Raw genomic sequence first — 18842 nt, 5'->3', positions numbered from 1 at the left:
TCCCCAGCTTCACCGAGTGTTACACGCCATACCCATCCATTCACATCTGTGTTCTAACGTATCTGATTTCAGATAATCCTCCTTGTAACCACTTCCCGCTATTTACAGCCCTTCTGATGGCCTCTTCCACAAGTAAACTTCAGGTCTTTTCCAAGGTAGAGTGCCTTATTTATTGTAATATTTAAATATTTCTTACCCATTTAGCATGTATAAAAACTACGCTACATTTTTACTAGCTTCTTATCTTTATGTGTCACTGATGAAGTTTTTGAGTGTTGTACCTTTAACCCCCTTTTTTCCATAATCCTGTGGTTTTTATTGCATGATTTCATATAACACCGTGACTTACAGGAATGCATGTGTGTTAAATGCTAAATCCCTGCCCCCCCTCCAAGTAACAAAAAGAATTATGATGTCAGGAAGAATACAAAGCGAAGAGTGCCTTTATAAATGATCTTCCCAAAATAAGTCAATCTTCGATATTACCACCAAGGTCCAATGGACCCAATTTTAGTTTTTTAGTTTCTTTCTTGAGCAGCTCTTACTATTTGCAATAATTAATATTTTATGACTTTGTTTTCTTAGAGACTTATGGATCCAGCTGATCATTTTATAAGTCTAAGATATGTTATGGGATTTTCACGAATCATATTTTTCCTGTATCTTGAAACACTCTGCTATTTCATCATCATAGGAACCATTTCATCATGACTTAACAATTATTCTGAAGTATGCCGAAGAGCAGGCACTGGCAAACCACAGCACATGGACCAAATCTAGCCTACTGCCTGTTTTTGGACATAAGGTTTTATTGGAACACAGCCATGGCTCATTCCTTTACATACTGTCTGTGGTTGCTTTCACACTACAAAGGCAGTTTAGTAACTGAGACAGAGACTGAATGGCCCACAAAACCTAAAATGTTTATTATCTGGTCCTTTGCAGAAAAGTTTGCCAGCCCTTGGTCTAGAGGGTGATCCAACAGTGAAATAAATCATCTCTATTGCATCACCCTTTGGCATTTTTTACTGTGTGGCCAACTATTGTAGCATCTTTCAAAAAAGTATAAAAGGCCATCTTTGTTATATTTTTATTAGTTTTCATTGAACACATAAGAAAATTCAGAATTCTTAATTTTCTGATCATAACAGCAAAGAGAAAAAAATTGACCAAGAAAGATGCTTGACAATTATAAAAAGACTCAGATGATAAATGCAAAGAAACAGCAAGACTCTGGGATCTATTGTGATAATAAAATTGATTTTGATAAGCAAAATCTCAGATTATAATTCTTCAGATGGTAATCTCCTTGGTGATTTTTCTCAAACTAAGAATCGCTGAGTGAATGATATATTTCTAGGGGAAAAGAAATATAGTGCTCTCATCTAGTTAGTGATTCAATAGGAAGGACATCATCATGCAATAATTTGTAACAAGAATCTAGATTATCCTGTTTCCTAAAAGGAAATGAGGATTCTTTAAATTTTTATGATTGTGCACCAAGATTTACTCAGTGTGATTTGTAAATGGACAAAGGTTACTAGAAGGAAACATATAATGTAGAAATTTAAAAATTCACCATATTGATCATTCTGATGTTTATAAACCTAAACATAAAAATGTATTACACTTATGAAGCAATAAAGACTGTACTATCCAACAAAATTATGAACCATCAAATTTTTCAAAAGTATTGCAGTTGATGATGCAAGAAGAGCAAGAAAGAATCATAAACTAGAACCCAGTTGAAATATATTTAAAATCTGGAATCAGTACTGCATTTTGACAGTAAAAACGTAAGAAGAACCAGAGTAATCATAAGCAAGAACTTATAAAAGATGTATCTGAAATTTGGATTTACAAGATGGATATGTTCCGAGTCCGTGCATGACAGTGGATGAGCAGTTAGCTGCCTTCTATTTCAAGTATGTAATCCTTTATAACCAAGGAAATATGGAACAAAAATGGGGTTTGCTACATTTAAATTCTTATTAAATTTTCTAATAAAGTTTTTTTGTACTAAACCTTTATTCTTCTACAAATTATTCAGAAAATGACTAAGAATATAAAAAATTTGAAAAGATACATTGCACCCAGATGATAAATAGTGATGACTACCTCCCTAGTTGTATAGATTTGTGCTTACCAGTCTTTATTACAGTAGTGATAATATTTACTGTTAGGTGCAGAATGGGGCACATTTGTAGTTTATTATTTAAGACATATTACTACACTAACATTTGGATTTAAATATCTGATTTCAAGATAATCTATATAAGTCTTTCCTACTTATTTTAAGATAGGGGCTGATCAACTGATCTGTAACTCCTACATTAGAAGACACTACAGGCAAGGACACAACCTCACGGTCCAAGTTCTAGTAAATTACTGGATGACAGTAGGGAAGGCTTCTCAGCCTACTCTTTGTACACAGTTCTGAAGAAGGAAGTCTTATATATTACTCCCCAAGGGAAGTAGATAATCTGACGGGTGAGAGTTTAACAGCCACTGAAGCAAGCTTTTGCAAAGCGGTTAGGTGTGCAGGCTCCTGTAACCAGACCTCAGTTGTAAATCCTGCCTTTATCACGTAATGGCTAAGAAAACTCATTTAATAAATTAATTCAATAAATCTTTGTTGAGTGCCAGGTACTGTTCTAGTTCTTGAGATACATCAGTAAATAAATCAAATATCTTTACCCCCAAGGAACTTATATACCAATGAAGAAAAGAGATAATAAACATAATAAGCAAATTGTATGTTAATAGGTGGTAAGTGCTCTACAGGGTAGGGCAAGTAGCAGCAACAAATAATGTGTACAAGTAGGTCTCAATTGTGAAGCTAATTTCTGAGCCAAATTTGAAATAACAGAGTGAGGCGAGTGGATATTTGAGGGAAAGTCATTTTGAGCAGAGTGAACAGCTGGAACAAAGATCCTAATGCCAAGATCCTGGCATATTTTTTAAAATAGCAGAGAAGCCAGCATGAGTGGAGACGAGTGAGAGAGAAGGATGGTAGAAAGCGTTCAGAGGACCACCACTGGATACCACTCTAGGGTTTTGCATGCCACTGCAGGGACTCTGGCTTTTACTCTGAATGAAATGTAGAACACCTGTAAGTGTTAAACAGAGGCGTGAAATGGTCTGACACATTTTAAATGGATCCCTCTGACTGCAGTGCAGTGTTAAGGGGGGGCAAAAGTAGAAACAGAGAGATGAAGCCAGATTCTGGTGATGGTTGTATTCTAGATATATTTTGAAGGCAGAGACAGCATGATGTTCTTGACAGTTTGGATACAGAGTGTAGGAGAGAAAAAGAAGAGTCAAGGATGACCTGATGCCTTAAGTAATTTACTCTCTGGTTCCAGTCTCCCTATCTGTAAAATGGGCATAAATACAGGATCAACCTCATCAAATTGTTTAAAAAGTTAAATAAATTAGGGCTTCCCTGGTGGCGCAGTGGTTGAGAGTACGCCTGCCGATGCAGGGGACATGGGTTCGTGCCCCGGTCTGGGAAGATCCCACATGCCACGGAGCGGCTGGGCCCGTAAGCCATGGCCGCTGAGCCTGCACGTCCAGAGCCTGTGCTCCGCAACGGGAGAGGCCACAACAGTGAGAGGCCCGCGTACCGCAAAAAAAAAAAAAAAAAAAAGTTAAATTAATACGTATAAGAAACAGTGCCTAAAACATAGTGCTCCAAAAATGTTAGATATCAATATTTTTAGTGTGGGGTGCATTGTCTCAAAAGCCTCCTTCTTTTCCTCTAATTCATCTGAAGTGTTAGTTCCACTAAGTAAGCACACCTAGCTAGGACTCTGCTCTTTCTCTTCCAGCATCTTACCCGGAGTGGGAGTATGCAGGATCACCTCAGGGGGAATGAGATGATTCTGCTAGCTAATCACTTTTACATTAATAAAAGGACATTATTAGCCTTTGGGTTCTCTAATAGTTAGAATCCTGCTAGGAAGGATAGGTAAGTGTTATGATTCTCAAACTTCTACTGTAACCTACATTTACTCCAGGCCCAAAATAATTGACTTCAAATAGCATTTAATGGTTTTTGTGAAGTAATCAAATTGCTCTGTAATCAGCATTTGTTATTTCTGAAGTATTCAAAGCATTATAGGCATTTTTGCAGATGACAATAATCTGAGGTTTGTTCAGTTATGAAATAGTAACACAAGAATGAGGCTCACTGTATATTTGAAGTAATTCTTAAAACTATCTCATAACATAAGTATAAAGTTTAAGTTTACTAGATGTCAAATGCTATTTTTCCAACTGTAAAAAATTAAATTAGAAAATTCTAAGCATAAATTCAGGATGGGAAAAATGCATGACTTAACTTGTGGGCCAATAAAATAAAATTTGTTAAAAAAAAATTTGTTGACTTAGAAACAATTTAAAATCATGATTAATTCAAACAGCCAATGTGAATCAGAATTAATGATATAGCAATGGGACTGAGTGGCAGGTTCTGTCATTTGTAGGTAAAGGCACCTCTGATTCCTAATAAAAAGATCCTAAGCTGTGGTTTCTAGAAAGCACATACCGCACTATGTGGTTTTAAAAAAAATTGGTCAAAGTCTGCCAGAACTGTCAACAAAAGTGGTACATCAATGCTAACTAGATACTAGGAGGGTGTCAACAAGGAAGTAAAACTTGAGATGGATCTTAAACTTGCAGGATTTAGATAGGCAGAGAGGAAGAAACTGACATGGAGACAGCAACAAACACAATAAGACACATTAGTGATAATTCAGAGGATGAAGTGAGTGCTTCCTGTTGGAGAGGAGCTATTCATTCAATTAATATTGATTGAATACCTAATGCCTAGTACTATTCTAGGCACTAGGAATACAACACAAAACACTTGCCCTCCTGAACTTTACATTCTACCAGAAAAGCATGAGGAAGTGAAGCAAGATACATTAAAATGTTTCAAGATGATGATTCTTAAATTTATATTAAGCATCAGAATAATGATGCCCCCCCCCTTCAGCAGCTGCAATGAATAGTAGGCTATAACCATCAGAAACTAACTTGTTCGGAGGAAGAAATATTGAGAAGCTCGAGACACTACAAATCACTGTGAAAGTTTAGTGGGGTACCCAAAACCTCTCACAATCCTTCTTTATGTCCCTAGAATATCATTACCTCCATTTTCCACATAGGAAAATTCTTAATCGCTCCTTTGAAGTACCTTTTTCTAACCCCTGCTACAACCTTTTCCCACCACACTTTAGGAAGTATCGTGGGCAAGAAACAGAAGCTAATCAATCACCCTATGCATTAAGCAACTAGTATTCAACAGGCCCTCTTGTTCAAGGCCAGTCTTCTTATGTTCTGGACTTCAGCCACTCTTGCCTTCTCTAGGACCTTGTACGTGCGGTATTGCCATTACCCCATCCCTCACCCACCACTGTCACTCTCCTCCCGAGTACAGAGACATGCTCAAAAATTTCTCACCATAAAACTATGGGCAAATAAAACAAAGAAATAAAAAGTTTAAAGGCCTTTTGGCCCTACATCATCTTCTAGCTATCATTTTTTATTTATTTTCTTTTCTTACCAATCTCACCTAGATAAGCCTGGCTGTGATTTATCCTGGCTGTCTCCACTTTTGCCTCCAACAAACTCACTCCTTGACCCAGTGCAACTAGGCTTCTGTCCCCACCACTGCTTCTATTCTCAAAAAGCCACCAAGGACTTCCTAATAATTATCTAGAACCAACATAAATAAAAACTAAGAGATTCGCTTACAAGTATTCACTTTCTGAAAGAATCTGAATAATCTGCAGTTTTAAATTTTATCCAATTTCAAATGCATGGATGTGTGCATAAACATATCACCAAAAATGCATTTTAAAATAAAATGCTAATTATTGTTAAAAGAAAAACAACACTGACCTGCATTGGTACAGGTTCCTTAAGATAATACCCTTCAACAATTTGTTCTTTTCGATAGTGATCTATGATGTCCCCAATGCTGTTAAAATAAAAATTACTAACATTGACATAATTTGTCTCATAAAAGTTGCAAATCTTAAAAGATACACCAAACCTTGTTAGCAAGGATTCTCTATTTGCAAGTCTTTTCCAAAGTATATAACCAGAATACATTAACAGACTATATGATCATTACAGTCACATTACTTTAGAAAAACAAGAATGTTCCTAATATTGGTTTACAGATCAGAAATATTTGAGTCAGAGATTTCAATTTTCCATCAACGTACTCAAAGCACCACTATACGTGAGGAAATGATTAAAAGTCTTTTTTTTTTTTTTAAACAAAAGTATCTGAGAGACTGAGAAAGAAAAACCGACAGACAAACGGCATTTATTTTTAGCAAGTAGTGAATTCAGGTAAACTTCAAGAATTTTTATCATCAAAACATTTACATATTCTGCTTCTATATTAATCAGATGGAGTTAGGTCATGAGACATAAATAGCAGGTGAAAGCAGAAACAAATTAAAAAATAAAAGGAAGAAAGAAAGACAGAAAGACCAGGAGCTAACCTTATATGTAGGATTATCACTACAGTAGGAAGGGCCTATTGATGATTTTGATAAAACGTGCTATAAAATATTCTTAATATTTGGGAAATACTACAGATAAAAACTGAAAATAACATTGTATAATGTATTTTAACACAAATTTTAACATGACATAATGAGTTTTTTAAATATAAAATGTTTCTCATAATCAGTTTGTCATTTTATTGTCCTGAATATGTAAATCCTAGAATTTTAAACTGTCCTTTAATACACTAGAGGAATTGGTATTTAACGACAGCTAGGCAACATTTCTCAAAACAGATCTCATTAATTTACCCCTTGGTTTTTTTCATGTTCTTCCTACTGATCCAATAATTGGAATACACACACACACATATATTTATATATATATTTATATATATATATAATTGGATATATATTTATCACTTGATTTTTTTTCACAGTTCTTCCTACTGAAAAAATAATTGGAACATATGTTGTCTTTTATCTTTGGAGATACATATACATATATACACACACATATATATCTCTGATAATAAAATATCTGCTATACTACAAAATTATTTTAAACTAAATATAAATAAAGTATAATGTTAAAAAGCAAATAGAAGATTTGAAAGATTAATAAAAAAATTATGGATGAATATGAACTAAATACCAGATGTAGCATTTAACAGGAGGGGGTAGGGGAATGAGAAAAGTAAAAAGGTATTATCACAGAAGGACAAAGAAGGTTATACGTTTTTAAAGGAAAAATGTTAACACTAAAGGAAAACGAAAATCAGAAAGAATACATTTGAAGATACCTAGGTACCACAACAGAGATGACTATGTGTTTCAAAGCAAAAGGCACCAAATCTGAGAAAATATCCAAGGTCTCTGGCTCTACAACTGTAAATGCAATCTATTCTGTGTAGCACCTCAATGTTACGATATAATTCTTGACCATGAGCTGAAAGAACAGAATACTACTGCATGGAGTACATACAGTTCAGACTGTCCAGGAGCAAATTTACAAGCATGTGGCAACCAATCAGATATATTTTTTACCAATGACCTGGACTTCCAAGAAGTTTTTTTTTTTTAATTACTCTTTAGTTCATAATCTACCCAGATATGCCTAAGGAAACAGTCAAGAGAGACACAACAAACAAAAATTTCCTAGACATTCCATAGTTCTAGCCATGAAATCAGATTTACAACTCAGAAAATTAAAACATGTTAACTATAAATCTGTAAAATAACTGTGAGTTTCTAGAGATACTATATCCTGTACTTTCATTTTAATAATTTACTTTTTAATAAATATAACTCTCTCTCTTCTTGAACACTACATGTTAGTAATCTTAAACGTCTGACCAAAATCTTCCCTCTCCCTTCTTAATCACCATCTCAACTACTCTCTTCCCACTGATTCTCCTATGCATATTTGTACATCCTTGAATTTATCAGTCAGCTTACCATCTTTTCTAGAAGACCTAAGCACTAATAACGTAGGAACAGTATCTTTGTTCTTTACTATATATGCACAGATCTGTATAATACACTTCAAAAAGTAGATCACTCAATAAATGTTTACTGAATTATATTTGTTGTTAAATGCCTCTCCTACTTTTCTAAAATTTAAAATATAGGAATATTAAAGTTACATCTCAACAATGTAGTTTCTAAATGAAACGGACATAACTGCTACTTCTCTTTGCCCGAAGACTAATGTAGAGTTAATGTGGAGACAGGTCAGCAGAATTCGGCTCTGTTACATAGATTTATTGGATAATCCAACTTTACACTTCCATATCTAAACAATAAGTGATAATCATAAAGGTGTATCTTCTTAGAAATTACTTCATTACTGACATTAATGCTGAAATGGAGTATGTATTTCCAAAACAATTATAAAAACTGCCATTTTCTAGGCATGAGGGTCACATAGTTCCAGCTTTCCTTTAAAAATGATTTTTTTAATATTAAAGCTAACAACAACAATACTCCTGAACTTTATAAGATGAACATATACAAGGGGAATAAACAGTCTAATTTGGGGGAATGACCACGGACACTACATTAACATATATTTGAAAAAAATTTAAATCATAATTTTGCAAGCAGACTAATAATTTGGAAAGAAATATACTTCAAATATGTATTTCTTCCTGTTTCATTCTGGTCTTTATCAACAAAAGAGACTACCTTTATATATTTTACAGGCTGCCTCCATTATGTAGGAAGAATTTTCATCTTTACAGAATGTGTATCATAAAGAACTTTAAATCAAGCAAAACAAACTTCCACCAGAATTAATGTAAAATACTTTATCTTAAAAAAACCTCCATGCAAACATTTATCAATTCAGTTAAGAATGTTTTCAATTTATTGTTTTATATATTCTATGCCCCTAGAAACCTGGACAATGGGAAAATTTAATTTACCTTCATAGAGAGCTCAAATTGCACCTAGCTAGATTTTCAGTGAGGATGTCTAGATCAGACTGTAATGCTAGAAGGGGTTCAAGCAGCTCATATATGAGGTGTGTGAAAGGGTCCAATCGTCTACATTCATCTTCCATTTGATGTCGTATCACTATCCACTGAATAACTGGCAAGCAACAGAACTTGTTTTAGGTTTTTTGCTCTGTTTTATTTTACGGCATTAAACTAGGAAAATGCCGGCATTTTAGCTTACACTAGCCTCCAAAAGAGGAAAATCATGCTACTCCAGAGTTATCCAGAATGGGAAAACGTTTACACTCAGAAATAAAATGAAAGATTACTTTCTATTATGCAGAAAAAAAAACAGCTGACATTCTATCATATGTTTTTTTCTATTAACTGGTTTTCCTAATCAAGTGAATGAAGTCCAACCTGAGTTTTGGGACAAGCAAAGAGTTTACCAAGAATTTTAAAGGTGAGAAGTAGGAACCAATAATTACAAATAATACCAACTTGAGAACAACCCAATTATTTTGGGGTAACATTATTAATAAGTCTCAGGTAAAAAGGTTCTTAAAGAGTGACCTATTAAAATGTCTCATTGATAAAAAACGGCAATATATTTTCTTTTTCTTAGATTAAATGTTCTGCTGTCCTACAGATAATGTATGGATTTAGCAAATTTGCTGCAAATAACTTGTGCATAATCAAAAAATTACATAATTTTGGAAGGAAATAAAAAGTTATTAATTTATACTCACATTTGACACTAGCTAAAGAATTCTTGGATATGACTACTACTAAATTATATTAAATGTCTTATAATTTTAAATATTACAAAGTCAGAAACTTTTATATAATTTTGATCCTGATATATTATATTATCAAGATTTCAACTCTCCTTGCCAAAAGTAAAACTAAAAATTTCTCAGGACTTACCTGTTATAATATCGACCTCCCATCATAAACTGATTGTTTGGTGTTGGACATATTTTAAATCGCTGAATATTTTCATTGGTCCGAAAATAAAGTGAATAGTCACCAGGAGTATTATCTGATGGCCTCACAAGAAAACTGCAGACTTGACCAACTATAAAAATTAAGCTGTTAGTTTTATTCCCTAATTATCAAATTAAAAAAGAAAAAGCATTAAGTAGTACAATTACAAAATACATTCAAAAGTCAAAAACATATGTAAAATTTTCACCAGGAACTTTTGATTGTTTTGGTTTGGTTTTTTTTTTTTGGCTGCACTGCACGGCTTGCAGGATTTAGTTCCCCGACCAGGGACTGAACCTAGATTTCATTGCCAGGGCAATGAAAGGGCCGAGTCCTAACCACTGGACCACCAGAGAATTTCTGAAACTTTTTTAAAATAAAGATAATTTTAAGGCAATTTCTTTTTGTATTTTCTGGTTTATGAGGCACAACCATCCATGATGTTGCTTGTCTTTATTACATAAAAATACAGGGCAGAAATGTGCAGCACTGACTTCTGGTTAATAAGTCTACACCTGTCATAACTTGGAAAGAATACTCTAACCACAGATGGGGTTACTGGCTAAAACTACTATATTCTGTTTGCAAAAGAAAAGTCTAAAAAAGTTAAAGTGAATTTTACTTAAGAATACTCTGTACTTAAGTAATGCTTCTGATTAAACATTAAAAGGTCATAACTATAATAAAATAGTACCAAAAGCTTACAAAAGTAGATTCAAAACAACTGAAATATTTGTGTACCTAATCAAAATCAATACACATGCACTATATTTCATTTAACAGGCACGATCTTGAATAGTCATACAGAAGCAAATTATCATGTATTAAATATTTTCATATTAATTTTAGAGAAGTCTTTTTGACATCTGCAATTGGCAGTGACTTTTACCACTAAGATGCTTTTTTACCTTTTCTCTGTTTAAGTCCTAATGACAGAAAAGATCAGAACTTGATTGCTTTTAGGAAAGCACAATGAACACTTAGAATATCAGACATCATTTTTATGTAAATTACTAATAGTTCCAATCATCTATCCAAGGCATTTACTACCAAGTAATTTCATGTTCAATACAAAAAATAGAAATTACTGCAAAACTGTGCATGCAAGTGCTTATGTGTATTTTTCCTGGGAGAAAATCATCAGACTCTTAAAAGAGCACATGACCGAAAGAAAATAAAAACTAACGTAAGGAAATTAAGTTTAGCTCTTTTTCAATTTACATGTCTAAAACAAGACTGAGTGCCTCAGGTATTTGGTGGTGCAAGTTCAAAATCATAAGTGTATATTCAAAATTCAGTAAATTCACTAAAATAAATATTTTGGTCCCACTTTGAAAGCAGGTACCATGTCATTTTGGTTGAGCATTTGGTCTCTGTTACTACCATATAGAATTACCATGTTCTTTAATGAATTTTTAACCTATATCCCCACAATAAAATTGAATACTTCCTAAAACTGCCATAAATCTTTCAAAAGAGCTAACTATTAATTACATTAAAGGCAATGCCTTATGGCTTGAACAGTAACTCAGATAAGATCTTTAAATGATCAGTGGTTTATTCATCATATACATTGAACTCTGGTCATTTTTAAAGAACTAAGATCTTCTAAATTACAGATTACTGCTTAAACTTCTCTCGGGTCCTTCTAAAGTATGGTTTCCTGAAGAGATATTTGGTAACTAAATTAATTCAGTCTTAAATTTTAGTTAGGATAAGTGATAATGAAATAGTTTTTGTTTTAAATAATAAACCCACAGTACAATTCAATTTTTATTTTGCATATCTCTGTAACCGCACAGTTTTAGGAAATGTTAAAATCAACATATTTTAAATAAGGCCCAATTTTAAAATTCTACAAGTATACAAAGATAAATGCAAGAACATTTGCTGCACCTGAACAGCAAGAAAATGAAAACAACATGATATTCCTCTATAAGAGACTGATAATAAATTATGGTATTTGTACAATGGAAAGCTTATGGTCATTAAAAAGAATAATGAAAATTTATATATGCAGATACGGAATGATTTCCCAAAATACATCTTAACATGAAAAAAGTGTATTGTATGTTCCTGTGAGAGCATGTGTGGGGGGTATGTGTAGCGGGGTAAGTAGGGGTGAGGAAGACAGACATGAAACTTCTGGAAAAAACACTCATCTGGCACTGCTTCTAAGGAAGAATACAGGGGCCTGGTGCAGAAGGAAAACACACTGCACTGAATTTTATATTGCATGTTTTCAACTAAAGAACACCCAAAACCAAGAACACCAATTTCTCTATGCTGGGCAAGAAATTACAATATACATAAATATCAAATGAATGCTAAAGGCAAAATACATGATAAATGGTTGGTTCACTTTTTTATTCTTTTTAAATAACAACATTAGAAAAGGAAAGTGAATATATAAATACCTGTCATTAGTAAATTATAAGCTTCTTGTTTGGAAATTTTCCCATGGAACCATCTTGAAAAAAGAATATATTAAATATGTAAATCAAAAGTCTTTTTTGCTATTATACCATCAAAACTAAACAACTAACATAAGTTTAATTCAAGCTGACATAATGAAATAAATGCAATGCAATTGATCAAATGACCTCATTCCTTTTACATTTGTTACTACACTTTGTAAACATGCCTAAGTTCAATAAAATATAGAAAAATTAGGGACTATCTATTATGAACTACAATTTCCGTATTAATTACCAATACGAAAACAGCAATGATTTTAATTCTGATAATGACAAATTGTTAAGCTTACATCATAGCTAGCATTCTTTTTTCTTTTTATTAGGAGGGGGGAGTGGTAGAGGTAGAGCCCACCAGAACTGCCCAGAAAAAAAATTAGTGGATTAATTTTTCTCATACTTCTCTCAAAGTGAATTTCTCTATAAGTTCTCTCTTCAAATCAACATGGTTGATTCATACTTTACTGAAAGCCAGAAAATAAGACTGAATGATGAGAAATAATAGATACCAACATCAAGAACTGAAAGAAAAGAATGACTTAGTATTACTAATTCTATTTGAGCTAATGGCCTATCATATCAGATTGCTAGAATATTTAATATTCTGCATACTTAAAATAAGCCTTTAGAAATTATTATAAAAGGCATTATAAAAAAAAGGCATTATAGTCAAAATCTACTACATATAATAACTAAAGTATTTAAATAATTTACCTTAAAATGATATATCTGGTTTAAAAAATTAATTACTAGTAATTACTTAAAATCTCTCATCTGAAGGACTATTATCTATCTTGCTGATTAAGACACGTTATATGTTAATACCAAGCTGACAACTCCAGATTACCTCTCTACCACTTTGCCATATATTCTTAGGGTCTATAATTATTTTTAATTGTGGCTTAAAGAACAAGTTGGAAAGTAAACATACTACAAGACTAAAATATATAAATGCCCTAAAATCCAATGTTACAGGTTTAGAGGCTGTTCATACTGTTTTAAATTATCCATATTATTACTGGTCAGAGTATAAAATATAACTGAATTTTTACCTTTTCACATGAATAAAATGTTAAACTTTTAATTTCTCTCTTTAACTTTATTCCAACCCTTAACTCACTAATTCAGATTTCCTGAGGCTCACAAAGCTAATTATGAATAATTTAAAACAAGTATACAATAACTGGAGCAGTCCAGGCTGCCTTGAAAGGCAGTAAAGTTCCATACTGCATTCAAACACAGCTGAAATGACCATTTACTACAAAGGCTAAAACAACATTTCTATATTCTAGTAGATAGTTGATTAGATGACCTCGAAGGCCCATTCTATATTTCTCTATAGCTAGAATAAAGGAGAAAAGGGGAATCTGAAAGGGGGAGGGGGCAAAAAATAGCGTTTAGAGAACAAATTGGCAATACTGTTTTCTGAAAGGATTGGATCTGAGTTTCCTCATCCAGGCATTTATTACCACATGTAAAATGAGTATATTTCAAGCACATGGTTTGTACCAATAATAGAAAAATGAGACTGTGACCTTAGGAAGTCCCCATTCTAGTAAGAAAAGGAACATAAATACTGTATAACTATAAAAAGAATGTAGAAAATATAACAAAGCGCAGTGATAGGTACATGCTGAGGGCATTTTTAGAATAACAGAGAAGGGCACCAATTCTGTAGGGTGTATAAGGGGGAAGATAACAGAAGACTTCTTGGGAAGAGTGATAAATGGGTTAAGTCTCTAAGTAAGAATAGGCACTAACCAAACACAATGGAGGGGAATTCTGGCCTAGGAAGTAGCTTGAGCGAAGGAGAAAAACAGTACTGAGCATTTGAAGATCTACAAGCCGGAGAGTAGAATATAAAACTAGAAATGACAAGAGATAGGGCTTATAAAGGACACAAGACCTGGATCAGATCTTCTCAGACTCTGCTAAGGTAAAGAGAATCAGGCAAGAATTTTAAGTGAGAAAGTAATACAGTCAGACACATGTTTTAGGTAGATTATTCTAGCTGTTAGAAGAAAGGATTTGATGAGACTAAAGTGTCAAGCAAGACCAACTTAGAGGTTATTGCTACATCAGAGTCCTGGTACGAGATGAAAAGGGCCTGAACTAGAATATGGTTGCTTAAGACTGAGAAGAAGGCACACATTCAAGACATATTTTAGAAGATAAAAACAGCAGGACTTGGTACTTGTGTCATGGAAATATGGAGCTGAAAAGGAACACAACTAAAGTTATACCATCTATTTAGTCTCAAAAGGCACTCGGGGATGTTACTGAGGATGCTTCACTGCCAGTCAACACCTTAAGAAATCAGAGGGAGCTGACAAATACATAAAATAAACCAACAATGCAAATTTAGCTTATGCTAAATACCAAATAAGTTGAAAACTATAAAGTTCAGAATATGGAATGATCACAAATGTATTAAATTTTAAAAAAAGATTTCCCAGTGAAACTGGGATTTATATTTTATAAGAAAACTGGATATAGCTTTAAATGTTTCTTGGTATTTGACCTCTCTTTTTTTTTTCTTTTCTTTTTAAAAAGAATTTATGGTATTATTTTAAATAAGGATAAAAATATAGATTTCTTGCTTCTCTTGAAAATCAGGAGGCTTTCATAACACTAGACTCACACACTTTCACACATCAGTTAGATGGGTCACCTCACTGCCGGCAAACACTGTCTAGTTTTTGACTTCCTGCAGTCTTCTGTGATACAAACAGTAAATGTTAGTTTCCATTTACTACCACACTTGCAGTGTTATTTTCTTATAGTAGCCAAACATTTCCATGTTCCTTGATCGCTATCAAAGTGGGAAAATAAGAAAGATCAAGATTATTGTAATTTGAGAAAAATGGGAATATATACACCTGACCCAGTTCATTTGCTTACATTATCTGTATGCCTCCTCCAAACATTAATTAGAATTTGCAACTCCTCACATAGGTAGTGAGAAGACTTCAAACTAGTACTATCAACAAAGTACAGTCTCACTGATGAAGCCTACTTTGCAGCTACACAGAACAATAAGGAAAATGAACTCAGAAAATCTCATATGTTCCACTTAAGAAAGGGTGGGAACTAAATTAGATGACTGAAAGTGGAGTATTCAGTTTGTTTTCATGTTCTAATGGTTAGAATTCAGAATAAGCAAACACTCGAGAGGCAAGCCTTAAATTCCATCCATAATTGCCGACAGGAAGGAAAGAAAAAATATTCCACTGAAAACATATTAGATGAACAGTTTATTAAAATAATATGAGTAAAACAGAATTTGGATTAAGAGTTAAGCCCTTTAGATACGGGGAGGGGGAAGGGTAAACTGGGACGAAGTGAGAGAGTAGCATTGACATATATACACTACCAAATGTAAAATAGATAGCTAGTGGGAAGCAGCTGCATAGCACAGGGAGATCAGCTCGGTGCTTTGTGACCACCTAGAGGGGTGGGATAGGGAGGGTGAGAGGGAGATGCAAGAGGGAGGGGATATGGGGATATATGTATACATATAGCTGATTCGCTTTGTTATACAGCAGAAACTAACACACCATTGTAAAGCAATTATACTCCAATAAAGATGTTAAAAAAAAAAGAAAAAAAAATTTTTTTAAAGTTAAGCCCTTTAAAAGAAAACATACATACAAATAAATATCAAGAGAGATGAGAAGGACACTAAAAATATCTTCAAGGACATTAATAAAATTAGAGCAAAGCTGAAACACCATGTGGAGTGATCTCCCATAAAAGCAACTAATAACTTCTGGAATATAAGAGAAAAATGTAGCAAATAGTAGGAATATAAAATAAGAATGTGGCAAGTAGTAGGTGTAGTAATACCTGGTCTTTGAATTAGCCCTTATACTTAAAATCAGCCTGAAAAAATTATGAAAATAAAGTCCTTGCAGAATCTTATTAATATGGTAAAGAACCATAATTTGGGGGAAAAGCTCTCTGACTTTAAAAAAACAAAACAAAAACTGAACCATAAAGTACATAAAAGATAATGGCAATAAAAACAAGAAACACTATGAATAAATCAATAAGAAAACCAAAAAAAATGTGAGGAATTATGACATTCATAATGTTATTAATGTACTGTTTATCAAAAAGTCTTTAGTTTGGTGATATAAGAGTTATATGTAGGTATAAGCCACCTTCATTATCACTAGGTCCTTAAGAAAATAGTTAGAAATCAACTCAAACCAAATAAAAAAGAAATGTTTAAGTCAGCTCAAGAAGTATCAATTTTCTTTTAAAATATTTTTAGATCAAAGTTTTCCAATTAGTAAGTTTACAATATATTTTTTTCCCCTTTAATAGTTAACACGGACTTACATTTTGCCTTCATGTGGATCTTCTTCCCGGCCCTAAAAGGAAAAACATTAAGACAGTTTTTATGTAATTATTAATATATTTTTATTAAAATTAATAAAATCTTATCTTCAAACATATCTACACCCTGACCTTCATATTTATTTATGTATATACAAGAAAAGGTGTTTCTATTCATGAAAGGTCTTTCCAAAACTCTCCCCCTTAGTCCTCTTCTCTCTTTGTTATGATTACTCTAATCCAGGCCCTTCTCCTCTCTTTTCTTAAACTATTAACAACAGCCAACTAGTATAATTATCTCTGTGCCCCATCCCACCCCACCACTCCAATCTGGATTCATCAGTTTCAACTGCAACTTTGCCCTGCATTAAGAAACACCAAACCAAACCAAACAAAAATAAACAAATTTTAAAAACCAGACCTTTAGTACCTCTCTACTGCCCACAAACTCCTCAGTTTACAACCAGAATCCTTTACCAAATGACTCAAGTCTACGTTTCCTGTCTCATACTACCATTTCTCTTTAGGTATTTATATCATGGTCACTCAAAAACTACTTCTTTGCTAATCTACATTTTCCCACCACTGTAGCTTGCTCTTTTTTACTTAGAATGTCCTTTCCACTCACTACTTCCTACCTGTTAGTTAAAACCTAAACCATCTAGGCAGGATCTATCTCAAACACTACCCTCCTCAGTAAGACACTGAGTCCCTAAAACATAAACATGAACTTTTACTCTGAATAGAAAAGACATCCTTCTTTTTTCATCTTTTGAACTTTACCCTACTCTATTTGATATTGCCATTATTTAAGATATACTAGGTGATATTCATTCCATTATCGTGGCTATAAGCATCTTAAGACCTGACCTTTTTTGTTAACACTGACTACCACAACCACTAGCACAACGCTTGGCACATAATTTTCACTGAATATCTGTTGAATTGTAGTCCTAGTACCCAGCACAGTACCTGGCATCAAGTTTCCATTGAATAACAAAGGAAAGGGTAGAAAAATGAACTAAGTACACATGGATTTACTTCTCTAAATTTGGTCCTCACTCAAATATCAAATATCTAACCAAATTAAAATCAAACACTTGCTAAATGCCTTCTATATTACAAAATGCTAAAAACAAATTACATAAAAACAAAATGCATTATCCCTGCCCAAAAGGAGTTAATCTCTATATAAGAGGTTTACAGAATTAATTAATTTTAAATGTAATGGGATATAAAGTTAACAAGGTGCTATGGAAACACACGAGGAAACAACTTAGCCTAAGAAAGGGTGTGAAAAAAGGGGCAACATCTGAGCCGAATTGATAGATGAATCAAATTTTACAAAGCAGTTTTAGCAGGGCAGGAGTGTCAAGGAAGAGGGAAAAGAATAGGCACAGAGACATCCATTCATTCAACAAACATTTACTGAATGCCTGCTAATGCCAGACATTATTCTAGGCAACAGGGACACATTGAATCAGAGACAAAAATCCTCACAGAGCTTACATTCTGGAATTAAGACATAATATAGTACAAATGTGCTTGGAGAACAGCAATGAAAATTAGAATTTCAGGGTGGGAACTTCCTTAAATCCATCCAGCAACCAAATGTCTGAAATCTAGACAATCTCCAAATGGCTCTCCAATCTACAAGGATTCACTATGTTTCAATGAAGACCATTATGAAAAATTATTCTAAATACTGAAGTAAAAACTGTTTATAATTCTAACTTAGAACCATTTCACTACTAATTCAAAGTATGACCATATTCATTTTTAACAGCCACATCACATTGTTCACTCACACTGAGTTGTTAACTTGTTCTCCTTTTCTTTTCTTTCCTTGTATGTTAGGTCATGTCTCCTTATCTTAAACTGGGCTTTTGTTTTCTTTTTTCCCCTATATTCAATGGATAACTTTCACTTATCCTTATTAAAATTTATCTTGTTAAATTTGACCCAGAGTTCCAAGAGCTTGAGAGAAAAGTTCAACTACACCTCAATTCCTTTAAATAATCAGAATAATGGGGGTAGGGGGGTTACAGCAGAAAGAAAATCCAACATACTACTAAGAA

The 18842-nt window shown here is 33.4% G+C and overlaps 1 protein-coding gene across 3 annotated transcripts in view; it reads right to left on the bottom strand.

The window, feature by feature from the left end:
* The window catches only part of RASA1 (RAS p21 protein activator 1), a 109086-nt gene that overhangs the window by 33333 nt on the left and 56911 nt on the right, over nucleotides 1–18842 (bottom strand). For all 3 annotated transcript variants that reach the window (XM_029218939.1, XM_029218940.1, XM_029218941.1), the window contains exons 6-9: nucleotides 16768–16799; nucleotides 12367–12419; nucleotides 9890–10040; nucleotides 5908–5986 (exon numbers count right to left, since the gene is read on the bottom strand). In XM_029218939.1, coding sequence (XP_029074772.1) covers nucleotides 5908–5986; nucleotides 9890–10040; nucleotides 12367–12419; nucleotides 16768–16799 — 315 coding nt within the window. The remainder of the gene's footprint in view (nucleotides 1–5907; nucleotides 5987–9889; nucleotides 10041–12366; nucleotides 12420–16767; nucleotides 16800–18842) is intronic.

This window comes from Monodon monoceros, unplaced genomic scaffold (genome assembly GCF_005190385.1).
Source record: "Monodon monoceros isolate NGI ecotype Baffin Bay Population unplaced genomic scaffold, NGI_Narwhal_1 Super_Scaffold_12, whole genome shotgun sequence".
Classification (NCBI taxonomy): Eukaryota; Metazoa; Chordata; class Mammalia; order Artiodactyla; family Monodontidae; genus Monodon; species Monodon monoceros.
Note: the sequence above shows the minus strand (reverse complement) of the source record. Positions and strands in the feature narration are given on the sequence as shown.